We start from the raw sequence: 16,412 nt of genomic DNA on the forward strand, positions 1-16,412 counted from the left end.
GAATTGTACAGTAGTCTGCCCATTGGTTAGGCTGGGCTGGGTTAGACCCTCGGCGCCGCGATGGAGAGCTGCAGCACCCCGCCGGCATCCCAGAACTGGAGCCTGGAGCCGGAACCGGGCTTTGGGGGCACAGGGTGGGCTGGGAGGCGGCACAGAAGGATGGGGGCACCACTCTGCTGTGGGGCTGGGGGACAGTGGTGGCTGGGGGGAGAGCGGTGGAGGAAGACTGAAGATGGGGGCCATGGAGCACTGGGGATGTGGGCAGCGCCTGTCTGCTCAGAGGGCCGGGGCTCGGCCGAGGAGGGGGTGGACACTCTTCCCCGAGCTCACTGCCTCCGTATTCTCAGCTGTTCCAGTGCAAAACCCCACTCACACCCAGTACACATGCACCTCCACACTCACACCACAACTCAGACACATCCACACACCCAAACCTCACATCTCACATCCATGCTCCGAGCACACGTGCACGCACAATCCATGCTCCGAGCACACGTGCACGCACACACACCAGACACCTCGACCTTCACAGGGGAACTCTCGCCCTCCCCACCTCCACACCACCCATTCTCAGATATCCCACATTCACACCCTCCCTCCTCAGGCTCACTCCCCACACCCAGCACACACACACGCCGAGCACACCTCAGGCACGCCATTGTCCCCAAGTGCACACAGACCCTCATATTCCAAACACGCCTAGATGCTCACGCCCCGAACACACGCTCCTATAAAATGGCACACACATATGTACACACACGCACAGACCCTGCACGCATGCTTGCACACCCCTCCTCCCAGCAGTCATTGCTCGCAGCCCACTCCCACCTCCCAGAGCCAGTTCTCAGGCATGACTAAGGTTAAATGTGCAAACAAGGCTCAGAAAAGACCCACACACCCAGACTGAGGGCAGGAGAACCCTCGCCCAGGGCAGTGGTTGCAGCCCTTGGCCCCAAGGTCACCACATCCCCCATGCGGTGTCAGGGACCCCAACACAGGAGCACCAGACCCGCGGTGGTGGTGGGGGCTCCAGGAAGACGGCCGGGGCAACAGCAGGAAGTGGCCCCCCGCCCATGCCCCACACCACCTCACACTCATCCCTTCCAGGGCCTCCTGCTCGGGAGAGGCCGGGGTTGGGGTAATGAGGTCCAGATGGCTTGGCGCCCCCGCCGGTGACGGCAGAGAGCCCCGCCCAAGGTGGGGAGGAGGGGGCCCTGCCTGGACAAACTTGAAGGAGACAGGGACCAAGAGGGGGCTTGGAGATAAAAATCACAGGCCCCTGCCCTGTACCCCTCCCCAGCCGAGAGTACCCTTATCTTCCAGCAGCCCCCTCAGGAAGAAGAGGGTCCCTTCCCCCACTGGTGGCCAGCTGGAGTTCATTACCACAAGCCCCCCCAGCCCTCCCCGTCTGTCTGGTCACCTCTGGAATCCAGATGTGGAAGCCAAATACACTCATTCTTAAAGGAGCCCAGCTACATGGGAAGGAGGTGGCAGGGGGCTTCTGAGTGCCTGGGGGCAGGAGGGTCGATGTGGTGGCTCTTCAGGGCATCATCCCTCCTTGCCCCCTGGCCTGGAGGCACCCTGGGCATCTTCCTTGGACCACAAGGGTCTAGGGGACTGGGGTGCAGGGGTTAACCGAGTATCTGGCGGCTGGACACGTGTGTGTCATGGGCCTGTGGGGGCCACCAAGGAGGCGGCACACCCTGGAGCAGGAAAACAGGAAGGCCCACCCTCTCAGGGCGCTCAGCCCCAAGCTCTGCGATCCTCCCAAGCCACCGTCTCCTTCCAACCCAAGAGACAGGGCACCTCCGCCAGTGCCCCCAGGATTGCTTGCCAGATCCTTGCACCCGATTCCACTCACGGGTCTTTGATGGGACGTCTGAAGACCCCTGTTCATGGTCCAGTCTGCTCGAACCTATGCCAGGGTCTGAGCCTGCTCCTGGCTCCACACCTGGCCCCTAATGACCAGCAGGCCCTTTACTCACCTCATCGTCTTTGTACCAGGACAGGTTCTCGGCGGTCAGCACGAACCAGTACTCCTTGGAGCCCCCCTTCATGATGCCAATGTTGTTGATAGTCAGCCAGCCCTTTCGGATGACCTGGAGAGTGTGCAGGCAGGAGGTCAGGGGAAGGGGCCAAGCTTCCCCATGGAGGGCGAGGCAGGCAGAGAAGCATTCAAAAGCCCAGCCCGCCGCGCTCACAGAGGCCTGGCAGTCAGGGGATGTGGGGCCGGACCTGCCCTGGTTTGAATGGCAGTGAGCAGAGGGGAAAGCAGAGGAGGGCCGAGGATAAAGAGCCTCGGGCAGTCAGAGCTGTCTGCCCAGGGGGCTGGTGGCTTTGGCAGGGGTGAGCTTCCCCCGGCTGAAAGTGTGCAGTCTGTGTGGCTGCCTGGAGGACAGCACTCTGTCCTTTAAGCTTAGGGTCCGATCTATCCAAGAGCTGTTCTGACCTCACGGACTTGTCCATGCTGCTGTCGCCTCTGCCTTAGAGAGTATTTCTCTTTTGGCCTGGCAAATTACTCACCTTTCAGATATCAGAATTCGAATTCTCAGGTGGCCCTCCCTGGCCCCAGTATAAATAGTATTCCCCATCAAACCTTTGATCACTCCCTTAAGTCTTCCTCTATAACAATGGCTGCATTTTTAAACTAATGTGTGTGTGTGTGTGTGATTAGTAGCAAAACTGTAAACTGTCTTTTTCGCTAGTATATCCCAGAACTTCGCACAGTGTTTGGCAAACAGTAGGTGGTCAGTGAACACTTGTGCGTGAATAAACAAATGGCATGCTAGTATGGGCCCAGCAGTCCTTGACTCCAGGCCCCCTGGGGCAGGGGGATGCAGCTGAGCCATGAATTGCCCAGGCCCCTTCTTCCTGGGGAAAACCGAGTAATAAGCAAAGGCCCCTTTTTGCTATAGAAAGCAGCTGCCCCAGGACTATCCTGAGCCATGCCACAGAACAGGCCTGTGGGTCCCATTCCAAGGACAGTGACTGCCCAGGCCCTGGAGGTAGGTCAGGCCGTGGGGATGAATGTACTGCTCCGCTTCCACCCCTGACCCCAACACCCTGGCTTTTCTGAACATCCAGCAAAGCCCTCTGGGGCTAGGCTTGCTCCTGGGCCTCTCCCGGCCCCCCTGGAGGTCTCCTCACTCCTCTCTGGCTTCCTCAAGAGCCTTGAAGAGAACTCAGGCCACAGGGGAGGGCACAGCTGCTTTTCCCGGTTAACAGGGACCCGAGAGCCAGGCATCCCATAATTTCTTACTCCATCCCGGCTAGATGACCTCGGCGTCTTGTCTCCGGAACTGAGTCCTCTCCACGTCCCAGGGTCTGACCAGCAGATCTTGCCACCCAGCCTCCTGTCCTGACTTGCAGGTTGCAACCTCCCCTCAGCCCCCAGGCCTGCACCCCTCCCTGTTTACCCAAAGCCTCTTTCCTTTGGAGCTCCAGGGACCTCCTGTCTCCCTACTCCCACCCTGCCCAGGACTCTTGGGAGCCTTGCTGGGCCCAGCCTAAAGGCCCAGGTCTCCAGCGGCAGGAGCAGAGTCTGACTCCTGTGGGCCAGCACAGTGTAGACACCCGTGAGAACTGGCTGAACTGAGTAGTCCTGAGATGTTCGCTCCTTCCTCCTGAGCACTACGGGGTCCCAGAGCTGGGGTGGGACTGCAGAGTTAACCCTGAACGACAGCCCCGCCCTCCTCTTACGGACCCAGGGGAAGGAGACGTTCAGTCAGACATCACACCAGCACCTAATTCTTACGAGGACACTACGGCCCCTGGGACCTGTGGAGAGGAAAGCCGAGGGCCCGGCTCGGGTGGAGAAGGGGCTCCCGACGACTGATCTGTTCACTGACAGCTGGAGGGCAGAGAGCAGGCAGCCAGGTGAGGAGGGACTTGACTGACTTCTCACTCCTCTCTCACTCCCTGGTAGAGACGGCTGGCAGCTTCGTAAGAACATGTCTCTCACATCCATCCACCCCTCCACCCAACGGGGCTGAAGGGGCACCTGTGAAGTTCTGGGCCTTTATGCCCACCCCACCCTGCATGTCTGGCTCCCAAGCAGGTACCTAACCCGGTATGTCACGGGACAGGGGCAGGACTGTGTGTGTCGGCCCCACTCTCAGCGTGAGAGCAGGTGTGGAACCCACGTCCTGATCTGTGCAAGTGGCTCAAAGCAGTGTGCCCTCATGTTCCCCGGAGACCCCCACTGCCGATGGGTCCCCTCCCTCCCTCACTGTGCAAGCCAAGAGCCCCAGTCCTGGTACTCACCAGAATCTCATCCTGCAAAGAGGTAACCATAGCAACCATGAGAAGCATCGAAGAGAGAGGAGAGAGGGTTACTGAGGCACAGTGGGAGCTTGTAGCTGGCAGCTGACAGGTTCCCTGGTCCCCGTGGGACCCTTCCTCTTGGGGGAGGGGGCTCTCAGAGTGTGGCGTCCATCCGGCACCCTCCGTCCCTCGGGCTGTGGTGCCAGGACCCACTCACCTGGTTCCCTGAAGCCTTCTTCTTGCTCATCTGGTTGCTCCTCTGCTGAGCACTAACAGGGGAGAGGGCAGGGGTCAGGACCTCTCTCAAGAGGCCGGCGGCCCCAGGACCCCAGGGCTAACCTGCATATCACCGTCTCTGCCCCAGGCGCACTCACTTGGCAAAGCCTATGAAGTCTTCATGGTTGGTGTTCATGTAGGCCAGCTCAATGTCGATGAGAAGCATGACCTTCAAGGGTACAGAAGTCAGTGTGCGCGGGGGACAGACACCGCCGCGTTTCCAAATGCGTAACAAGGTGGGAAAACAGTGCTCGCAACATGGCACATTACCCAGGTTAGCGCCCATCACAAGCAGGAAGTAGCAGGCAGGAGAAATACCAATCAGACCGGTCCCAAACAGAAATGGGTAATTCACAGAAGAAATGCCTACCACCAATACGGATGCATAAAAACTGCTTGCCCTTGGGGACCAGCAGGTGGCGTGGTGGTTAAGGCGCTGGACACTCCCACATGGTCGACCACAGTTTAGGTCCTAGGCCTGGTGGCTTGCTTTCTCACTTCCCCTCTCTTTCTTTCTGTGTCTCTCTTGGTCAAGTTAGAATAAATGAATGAATAAATGAAATTAAATAAAAATAATTCTTAAAAAAAAAGCTGCTTGCCCTCATTAATCAAGAAATGCAAGTTAAGACAATGAGAGAAAGACTCTCTTGCTCTTCTTTTTTTTTAGAGAGGTTTTTGCTGTAGGGCACGTGTGCTTGCCAAAAAGACAGAGACAGAAAGCGAGAAATCACCCCCCCAGGGGGATGGCCATGCTGCAATCCCTTCTCCATTCTCCTCTCGGGATCTTGGGCACGCATGCACACGTGCCTGGCATCTGGGACCAGAACTGAGGTCGACTACATGGGAGTCCAGAGACACAGCCATTATGCCAACTGCTGGTCCCTCTTTCTCTCTCTTTTTAAAAGCCCTTTGCCATAGATGTGTGTGCTCACTGCAGAGAGACAGAGAGATAATGAGAGAGAAAGTGAGAAATCACCCCCTGACGGGGGTTGGGGATAGGGATGGCGGAGGAGAATGGCCACACTGCCATCCCTTCTCCATTCTCCTCTTGGGATTCTAGGGACATGCACACACACGCTCCTGGTATGTTTCTGAAGCCTCCAGGTCTGGGACTTGAACTGTGGTCAGCATTGTGGGAATCCAGTGCATCATTAATCACCATGCCATCTGCTGCCCTAACCGTGAGTCTCTTTTTTATTTTTCCCCCTAAGTTTTTGCCATAGGGCATGTGTGCTCACAGGGAAGGAAAGAGACAAAGAGACAATGAGAGGGAAAGTGAGAAATCACCTGGGGGGGGGGGAATGGCCACGCTGCGGTTTTTTTTCCATTCTCCTCCTAGGGTAATTAGAGGATTCTAATTTGCTGCCCAGTGTGAGTCTCAAGCCACCGGGTCCAGGACTTAAACCACTTTTGGCCATGTGGGAGTTCACTGTCATAACCACTACACCACCTGCTGGCCCCAGTGAGTCTCTTTTTAACCAATGAAATTAATATTAAATGTTCTTTTTTTTTTAGGTTTATGCCACAGGGCATATGTGTTTGCTAGATAGAGGCAGACAGTGAGAGGAAAAGTGAGAAATCACCCCCAGAGGGGATGGCCATGAAACAATCTTTTCTCCTCTATTTTCCTCCTGGGATTTTGGGCACACATACACACAGGCCGGGCATGATTTTCAAGCTCCAGGACTCAAATCGCAGTCAACCATGTGCGAGTCCAGCACCTTAACCATGCAGAGTGGGAGCTGTGGATGGCAGCTGACAGGTTCCTGGGTGCCACTAGCTGGCCCCAATAATAAATATTCTTTGTTGGGACTAGCAGATGGTGTAATGGTTACATTGCTGGACTCCCACATAGTTGACTGCTGTTCAAGTCCCAGACCTGGCAGCTTAAAACACATTAGGTGCGTGGGACCAGCAGGTGGCGTAATGGCTACGTCGCTGGACTCCCATGTAGTCGACTGCAGTTTGAGTCCTGGACCGGATGGCTTAAACTCACGCCAGGCACGAGTGTGTGCGTGCCCAAGATCCTGAAGGGATTCGGAGAAGGGATTGCGGTGTGGCCATCCCCCCTGGGGGAGGGGGCGATTTCTTGCTTTCTGTCTCTCTGACTTTCTTTGTCTTTCTGGCGAGCGCATGCACCTTATAGCAAAAACCTCTCAAACAAACAAACAAACACACAAAAAAACCCAACACACCAGGCATGTGTGGGTGCATGCCCAAAATCCCGAGGAGAACGGAGGAGAAGGAATTGGAATGTGGCCTTCCCCACCTGGGGAATGATTTCTTGCTTTCTGTTTCTCTGTCTCTCTGTGTTTTTCCAGCAAGTGCACACACCCAATAACAAAAAACTCTCTAAAAACAATAAATAAAAATAAATAAAGTTTCTTTATTGAATCTTCTTTTTTTTAAACTTTTTATTGCCAGAGCGTGTACTTGGCAGAGAGAGAAAGAGGACTCCCTATGGGGCATGATAACACTGCAATCCTTTTTCTTCCATTTCTCCATCTATCATGATTTTAGGCATGCATGCACATGTGCCCAGACCATTTTTCAAGCTGCAGGGACTGATTTGTTTGTTTGTTTGTTTTTGTTTTTTGTTTTTTGTATTTTTCCCCTCGCAGTGCTTAACCTCTGTGCTATGGGGCCTGCCCAATACTCCATGTTGATACTAAGTGGAGGGGGGCACAAGATGGGACGTGGGCTCTTGTCTACTGCTGTTGGATGTGTGACTAACATCTCCTTCTTGGAGGGCTATTTAACAGCACCACAAAAGGGCACACATTCACTTCTAGAATTTTCTCTTGGTGGATAAACTCATCAAGTGGGCCAAATACATATGAACCAACACGGTCGATGTCATGCAGTCTGTTATAGAGCAAACCTGGGTGTGTGCAGGACCAGCAGTTAGCATAATGGTTATGTCGCTGGACTCCCATGTAGTCGACTGTGGTTTGAGTCCCGGACCCGGTGGCTTAAACTCACGCCGGGCGCGTGTGTGTGTGTGTGTGCCCAAGATCCCAAGAGGAGAATGGAGGAGAAGGGATTGTGGCATGGCCATCCCTCCTGGGGGGTGATTTCTCGCTTTCTATCTCTCTGTCTCTCTCTGTCTGTCTGGCCAGCGCACGCGCCCTATAGCACAAACCTCTTCAAAAAATAAAAAAGAAAAAAGAAAACCTGGGGACACACCGAGGGGCGCCAGAGGGCGATGGCACTCTCTAAGCAATAACGTGCTCTGCAAGAGAGTCAGGACAATTTCTGGGTCCCAGCACGGGAGGACCGTCTTCCGTCCACAAGTCATCAAGAGTGACGGGATGTGCAACTGAGTCATGAGGACAGCGACAGCTGGGGCTAGACCCAAGCCCTGCTACTTCCTCTGAGCCTGGGGCCTGTCCTCACTGAGCCTCAAATTCTACAAACGAAGCGTTTCTGCCTCAAAGGACTGAAGACAGACGAGAGGAGACAGGGCACACGTCTGCGGAGGAGGTACTCCACGGGTGTGATCTACTACGATGATCTCCATAGAAAAAAGGCAAGACACACAGCAGGGTTCCAGTTCTTTAAGACGGAAGCGGAATCTGGAGTGTGTCTGTGTATGTGTGAGTACACGTGCCTAGGAAAACACCTGACGGCAGCACACCAAGCCGTTAATAACAGCTATTTTGTGGGCGGCAAGGGGGTGGTGAAGAGTGAATGCTGAGACTTATAAGGTAACCTCTTGTATGCTGATTGTTTGATTATTTATCACTTTTGTAATAAGATTTAAAAACAGTAAAAATGTGAGTGAGGCAGCTTGGGGCATGGTGGTTAGGGTGGCTGGATCACACATGGTTGACCACATGCTTCTGTCCTGGGCCCAGCAGCCTGAAAAAACATGCCGATGCATGCACATGCGTGCTCCAAATCCCGAAAGGAGGGAGAAATGGAGAAGGGTGACTATGCCCCTTGGGGGATTGCGTTCTTGCTTCCCCCCTCTCTGTTGCTCTCCAATGAGTGCACCCTCTAGCAAATCAAAAACCAAAACAACACAAAACAAAAGCTGTGAGCAGATGAAGCACCATTGTGGAGAAGGGATGTGTGAAGATGGAAGCTGTGAGATGGGAGTCAGAGGTGGGGGCAGACACGCAGGTGGCAGAGCTGGACCAGGAAAGGCGGGCAGCCTCTGAGCTTCCTGAGGGCCACTGCAGGCCTGCTCGTCTCTGCCCTCCCAGCTCAGACGCACAGTGACTGTTTCTGACTGACTGAATGAATGAGTGAGTGAACGATACATGAGGAGGGGGTCACCAAGGGGAAAAGGTGACCCAAAGAAACAGCAAATAGAGAGAGTCCTGAAGGACAGAGTGCCAGAAAGTTGAAAAGGCCAGACTAAGAGAAAGAAGAAGGGGCCAGGTGGTGGTGCGGTGGTTGAGGCAGCGGGATCCTACATGGCCGACTGCGTGCTCTGAATCCCCGACCCGGCTTGGAAAACACTCTGGGTGCATGTGCAGGTGCACCTAAATCCCAGCGGGAGAGTGGGGGAGGATGGACTGAGCATGGACAGCCCACCCTGAGGGGTCCCTTCTCTTTCTCTCTGGTGAGTGCACATATCCTGTAGCCAATTTGAAAAAAAAAGAAAGAAGAAAAGAGGGACCAGCAGGGGTGTGGTGGTTAAGGTGCTGGACTCCCACACGGCCAACTATAGTTCGAGTCCTGGACCTAGAGGCTTGCTTTCTCATTTTCCTTCTTTCTACCTCTCTCTGGTCAAAATTTTAAAATAATAATAAAACAATTAAATGAAATAATTATTTTTTAAATATTTATTTACTTATTTAATTCCATTTGTTATTATTATTATTAATTTGACCAGAGAGAGAAAGGGAAAGTGAGAAAGCAAGCCACCAGGTCCAAGATTCGAACCACAGTCGGCCACATGGGAAGCCAGCACCTTTAACCACCATGCCACCTGCCAGCCCCTAAATTAAATAATTAAAAAAAAAAAGATGAAGGAAAGAAATGGTGATGGGAATGTAAAATATGTATACGGTGGTTCCTCGAGTAGTTAAACCCATGGTCCCACAATTCCGCTCCTGCATATATACCCAAAAGAACTGGAAGCAGTAGACAGAAGCGTGTACACCCACCTGCACCGCAGGATTATTCACAATAGCCAAAAGGTGGAAGCAACCCAAATGGAAAGACAAAGCGTGGTATACATATAGACCAGAGTAGTACTCGAGCCTTAAAAAGGAAGGAGATTCTGGCTAAACTACGACACAAGTGGACCTTGAAGACAGGCTAATTGAAAAAAGCCTGTCACAAAAAGACAAGTACTGAATGGTTCCACTTACAGGGACCGAAAGTGGTCAAATTCATCGAGACAGGAAGTATCGTAATGGCTGCCTGGGGCTGGGGAGGGTGGAGCGTTAGCATGTGATGGGCGCACGGTTTAATTTTGCAGCATGATGGATGGCAGTGATGGCTCTGCAACACTGTGACTGTTCTTAACCACTGAAATATACACTTAAAAACCACTAAAATGGGGGCCAGCCGGTGGTGTGGTGGTTAGGGTGCTGGACTCCCATGTGGCCAACTGTGGTTTGAGTCCCCAGACATGGCTGCTGGCTTTCTTACTTTCTCTCTTTCTCGTTCTGTCCCTCTCTGATCAAATTAAAATAAATTTAAATAAAAATAATATTAATAGAATCCACTAAAATGGGGCCACCAGGTGGTGTAGTGGTTAAGGCGGTGGATCCCGCATCGCCGACTCCAAGGTTCAAATCCCAGACCTGGTGGCCTAAAAACCATGGTGGGCATGTGTGTGTGTGTGTGTGTGTGTGCCCAAATCTGGAGAAGAGAATGGAGGAGAAGGGACTGTGGTGTGGTCATCCCCCTTGGGGGTGTGTGTGTGTGATTTCTCACTTTTCCTCTCTCTGTCTCTATGATGAGCACACGTGCCCTAGGGCACAAATCCAAAAAAAAAAATAGCAACTGCTAAAATGGTACATTTAATGTTAAAGGTATTTACTGTGAGAGAGAGCAGAGAATCATTTCGAGGGGAGACGGAGACCTAGGCAGAAGAGACAACTGGGAAGAGCCCCCTGGGCTGGGCGGCGGCAGCTCACCTGCTCCTTGGTGCGGCCCTCGCGCTCCCGGATGTGGGTGGTCACGATGCGCTCCATCTCCTCCCGCAGCCGTGGGTACTGCTGGAGCTGGGGAAGGGCGGGAGGGGAGAGAGAGCCACGTACACGAGGGGCATGGGCAGGGTGCACCCAAGCCCCACCAGAGTCCAGGGGTCCGGGGCGTGGGTGGGAGGCACACTGCGGGGAAGAGACCTGGGGTCCCAGGAAGCTGATGGCACCGAGCCTCGCCACCCCTTTCCCCCAGTGTGTACGTGGCAATTGAAGGGTCTTCCGGGTTCCATGCCCACTTCGCTGACCTAACCGGGCAACTCCAAGGGAAGGGGTGCTTCCTGGGGGAGAAATACACAGGGACAAGCCTGCACTCCAGCTATCTTACACAGACCCATTAAGGCCTCACTGGGGCATTAGGTCCCCAGGCTTTCCCTGACTCTCAGGTCTACCCCTTGCCTTTCTAAAGGCTCGGAGGGACAGCCAGCTCCGGAATCAGGCAGCGACAGCTCCAGATTCCTGTGCAGGAGGAGGCGGGGAGGGCAGGGCCCAAGGTGCCAGTTGGCCTCCTGAGTCAGGCGGGGTCAGGCTATGCTCCTAGTCAGAGCTGGGAGGAGGCTCAGGGGAAAACCAGCAGTCACACCAGACACCATGCGGGAGCCACAGGCACAGGCATGCGAGGGCAGGGGGCATGCGGAGGGGGGCACCAGCAGCATGAGCAGTACCCCGCGGGGGCCTGGCTGGGCCCTGGGCCCTCCTGGCAGAATCGGCCGTTCTGCCTCGCTTTGCATGCTCCTGCTTCCACCATCGCCCCAGCCCCTCCACCCACTCCCCTGGGGAGCTCAGCAGCACCCATCTGCCCCCAGTTTTTAACTGAGGCTAAATGGAAGTTGCTCCAAACCCTCCCCCTCTGCCCACAAGGCCTGCCCTCAGCTCAGCTGGGCTCCGGACAAAGCCCGGGTCATTCATTCAACTTCGAGGCTCTGTGGGTGCCTCCTTCAGAAAGCCTGTCTTGACCACCTAAGTTAGGGGCCTCCCCACCAGCCCCCCTCGACTGACAGGCCTGTGAGTGCCCCAGAGACGGAGCAGGGGCAGGCACAGCACCGTGCTCGAAGGGGCATGTCTGTGGGTGTCTCCTTCTTCAGAAAGCCTGTCTTGACCACCTAAGTTAGGGGCCTCCCCACCAGCCCCCCCTCGACTGACAGGCCTGTGAGTGCCCCAGAGACGGAGCAGGGGCAGGCACAGCACCGTGCTCGAAGGGGCATGTTGAGGGAATGAGGGAATGGATGAAGGATGATGTCCGCCCTCCCTGCCGGGAAGAGCCGGCACAGGGTGCTCGCCTTCTGACGTAGACAGATCTTCCTCCGGGAGGGGGCCTCACTGAGCTTCTGGTGGTGGGAGCCCACACAACAGCTTCCAGCCATGCTGCCCACCCTCCCCTCTTGGTGGCCATCTGAGGCCCAGGTAGGGTGATAGGAGCAAAGTTCCAGGGCCAGGACTCCCAGGTAGATCCCCAAGGTGGGAAGGGAGCTGGGGGTTGGTGCACTTGGGTCATAGGTGGTGTGTCTGAGGGCAGGATGGAGGCCAAGGAGATGGGGGATAAGGAAGAAAGCAGGCTGGACAGCAGCCCAGGAGAGGCAGCCCTGAGGCACACAGATCCCACCCACCCGGGGCTGTGCCAAGGGCGTGGCCTAGGGGAGGGGCCGCCTGAGACCAGGGTGAAGAACGCGGGCTGAAGGGGAGGGCCCCAGTGGACTCCACTGCTCCCTGAGGCTCAAGGAAGGTCTTGCTCCTCACAATTGCCAAGGGTTTGGGCAGAGAATGGGGACTGAGTCACCACGAGGCGTCCTCCGAGGTGGTCCCGAGTGCTCCCTCCCAGGGCAGAGGGGAGGGGGACAAAGACGAAGCAATTTGCCAAATAGCATGAGCAGTCCTCCCCCTAACCGCCTGGATGTGACATTTCTCAAGTTTTCCACGTGTCACACGTGACAGGGCAGCCTCAGCCCCTTGGAGAAGTTTCCGCTCCCTTTGAGCATCTTTTTCCATCTGGCTGCCTCTGAGCGGTTCCAGGCCTTTTAGCCAGTGTTTAAAATGCAGCTTTCCTTTCTGAGTCCTTGGCTGAGCGGGCTGTCAGCCTGCAGCCCATTGGTTTCATGGTCAGGGACGCAGCCCCTGGACCCACAAGGCCTTGGGTTCAAAGTCAGCCTCTGTCTGCTAGCTCTCCTTGGAAAAGTGACTGGCCCTCTTTGAGCCTCAGTTTCTCCACATGTAAAATGCTTCAGGATGATTGAGGGGACTGAGTAGCACACCTCATACCTGGCAGTAAATTCTGGACTTCATCCAGAGATGAAAGGTCTAATCCCAGCTGGGCTGAGTTGAGCATTTATCAGATTTTGGTGGAAGTGGTAAGACAGGACGGGCAGGTGGCATGATGGTTAGGGGCACTGGACTCCCACATGGCCGACCATGGTTCGAGTCTCACACCTGGCAACTTGTTTTCTCACTTTCCCTCTCTCTCTCTCACTCTGTCCCCCTCTGGTCAAATTTAGAGCAATAAATAAAGTTAAATAAAATAATTATTTTAAAAAATGTAAGGCAAAGATGGGTGATTCTTGTTATATTAAAAAATTACTGTTTGTTAAATAAAATCAAAAAGCACAAATATTTTCCTCTTTTCAAACTTTTTCTTGACCAATTTTTCTGCTCACAAAGATCCTTCTGACTCACTGTAAACTATAACATGACCGACGTTGGTGAAGGAGAAATGGAAAGATTGCTATGCTTCTTGCCCTCCTTCAAAATAATGGCTAGTAATCTGGTGACTGTGTGTCTGGAATTTTATCAGTCATAGCTATTATTTTCCTCCCAAACACCATATACTATTTTCTGAAACCTCCCTTTCCCCTCCTCCTGGCACATTATGAAGCACATGTAAATGAAAATTAATATGCCTTGCCTATTTTTTTTTTTTTTGGCTATAGGGCTCATGTACTGGCCAGAGAAAGGGAAAATGAGAAATCACCCCTGGGGGACGGCCACGCTGGAAATCCCTTCTCTTCCATTCTCCTCTCGGAATTTTGGGAGGGTATGCACATTCACTCAGTGTGATTTTTGTCATCGGGTCTGGAACTCGAACCTTGCAGCTGGCTATATGGGATCTAGCACCTTAACCTCCTGCCACCTGTTGGTCTCTCACTCTCAAGGCAGGGTCCTACTACGTGGAACTCCTGCCTTAGCTTCCCAACAGGGACGACAGGTGCACATCTCCACACTCAACTCTGAGGTTAGACTGGAATCGAGCCCTGGCCTCCCACGTGGTCCTGGCCTGCAGAGCATAGCATCGTAGCAGTGTGGGCCTACCAATTCCCTCTTGATAGACATCTGGGTTGTTTCCAGATTTTTCCATTTACAATAATTACTGTTTTCCCTTTGGAATGCAATTCAGCAAAGTATTTAATGGTTTTTAAATGTTTGTATGTAGCAATTGATCTTCTAGGAATCTATTCTAAGGAAATAATCCTAGAAAAAGAAAAACTCTTTATACACAGCGATATCCTTTGCCAGGTTATTTATAATACTGAAAACCTAGAGGCCATCTAAATGTCCACTGGCCACTTAGTTAAGTGAACTCTGGTAAGTGTATTCAGTGGGATTTTTTCTTTTCTTTTTTCTTTTCAGAAAGATACAAATACAAAGAGGGAGAAAGGACCCCCAATGGGGCGTGGTCATGCCACAGTCCCTTCTCCTCCATTTCTGCATCTCACAGGATTTTAGGCATGCATATACACGTCTAGCATGTTAAGCCACCAGGGCCAGGATTCGAACTTTGGTTGGTCATGTGGAATTCAGTTCCCTTCATCACTAGGCTACGAGGCCAGCCCTATTTAACGGAATTTTATACAACCATTACAAATGTTTATTTTAGACTAAGTAATAATATCTAAAAGTTGCACATTATTAGGAGAAAAGGCAGGATGTGAATATATTCCCAGCATGTTCATCTACTAAACAGACCAGCGTACACAGAAAAAAAAATTTTTTTTAAAGGAATATAAACTGGTGGAAACTTTTGAGAGAGTAGTCTTATAGATGTTGCCAAAATTTGGGCCAGCAGGTGGCGTGGTGGTTAAGGTGCTGAACTCCCACATGGCCAACCAAGGTTCAAGTCCCGAACTTGGTGGCTTGCTCTCTCACCTTCCCTCTCTCTCTCTCTCTCTCTGTGTCTCTCTCTGGTCAAATAAAAAAAGAATAATGATGATGATGAATAAAATAAAATAAAATAATTAAAGATGAAAGCAGTTGCCAAAATTGGGTCAGCAGGTAGCATGGTAGTTAAGGCACTAGACACTCCCATGTGGCCAACCATTGTTCAAGTCTCAGACCTAGTGGCTTGCTTTCTCACTTTCCTTCTCTCTGTGTGTCTGTCTTTCTCTGGTCAAATGAAAATGCTTGAATGATTAAATAAAATTAAATAAATAATTCTTAAAAAAAAAAGTTGCCAAAATTGTGTATGTTCCCATCTACTAACAAGTCAACTGTATATCTAGAAATTTGCTAAGGAAATAGTAGGATAAATACTACAAATACTTGCATCTCTGTAAGAAAGGTGTGCAATGCTTTATGAAAGAAGAGAAAAAGTTGAAATTACCTAAATGTCCATCCCTGAGATACTGAACACAAATCATGTCACATTTCCACAGTGGAATACAACTCAGCAGTGAGAGGGCCTGAATTTATGAAGCAACAACACATTGCCTAGTGAAAAAGAGTAGGGTTGGGGGACCAGCAGTTGGTGTAATGGCTATGTTGCTGGACTCCCATGTGGTCGACTGTGGTTCGCGTCCCAGACCCGGTGGCTTAAAACTCAGGCTGGGCGCGTGTGCGTGCGTGCCCAAGATCCCGAGAGGAGAATGGAGGAGAAGGGATTGCGGCGTGACCATCCCCCCTGGGGGGTGATTTCTCGCTTTCTGTCTCTCTGTCTCTCTCTGTCTGTCTGGCAAGTGCACGCGCCCTATAGCAAAAACCTCTCCAAAAAAAAAAGAGTGGGGTTGGGAGCCAGCAGGTGGTATGATGGTTAAAGCGCTGGACCACCACATAGTTGACCGTGGTTTGAGCCCCAGGCCCAGAGGCTTGAAAATCATGCTGAGCGTGTATGCCCAAATCTGAGAATGGAGGCGAGATTGCAGCATGGCATCCTCCCTGGGGGGTGATTCCTCACTTTCCTTCACTCTATCTCTCTCTCCAGTGAGCGCACGTGACCTATGGCGAAATATTTTTTAAAAAAGAGAAGAAAGAATGGGGTCGATACTTCTGGAACTTGCAGTTAAGGCAGATGTGCCCCATCTCCAGGCACAGGGTAAGCCTGGACTGTCCCCCAAAGTCTCTGATTCGGCCTGCTGAGGTGCAGGGAGGAGGAGGGTGGGGAGGGTCAGCATCTGAATCCTGGAAAAGCTGCCACAAGCAACTTATTCTGTTGTGCTCCCATGGGAAGACTGCTTCAGACAACCTGGCTAAAAGATCCTCAAAATGCCCAAAAGCCGACAAATAGGAAAAAGGCATTTGAAAGGTTACAGAAAACTGAAAAGAGGCTCCAACGTGCGTGAGCTGCTGTCCAGCGAGTAATCCAACATGCTTTTAGGCAAATTGGTTTGGAGGGACCGGAATAGCTCGCCCGCCCCAGGAGGCCTGGACCCCAGACCCCTTCCCTCCACCTTCCTGTGTCTGAATTTCACTCTGCCTTTCCTTTTCGGGACTCTGCTGTGTCCTCTG

At 52.6% G+C, this 16,412-nt stretch overlaps 1 protein-coding gene across 3 annotated transcripts in view; it reads right to left on the minus strand.

The window, feature by feature from the left end:
• Positions 1-16,412, minus strand: part of DNM1 (dynamin 1) — a 52,361-nt gene that overhangs the window by 13,421 nt on the left and 22,528 nt on the right. For all 3 annotated transcript variants that reach the window (XM_014589993.2, XM_006154028.3, XM_014589994.2), the window contains exons 11-15: positions 10,638-10,724; positions 4,638-4,708; positions 4,481-4,532; positions 4,264-4,275; positions 1,986-2,099 (exon numbers count right to left, since the gene is read on the minus strand). In XM_014589993.2, the coding sequence (XP_014445479.1) occupies positions 1,986-2,099; positions 4,264-4,275; positions 4,481-4,532; positions 4,638-4,708; positions 10,638-10,724 (336 nt within the window). The remainder of the gene's footprint in view (positions 1-1,985; positions 2,100-4,263; positions 4,276-4,480; positions 4,533-4,637; positions 4,709-10,637; positions 10,725-16,412) is intronic.

The sequence above is a fragment of the Tupaia chinensis genome, unplaced genomic scaffold, assembly GCF_000334495.1.
Source record: "Tupaia chinensis unplaced genomic scaffold, TupChi_1.0 Scaffold000394_1, whole genome shotgun sequence".
Classification (NCBI taxonomy): domain Eukaryota; kingdom Metazoa; phylum Chordata; class Mammalia; order Scandentia; family Tupaiidae; genus Tupaia; species Tupaia belangeri.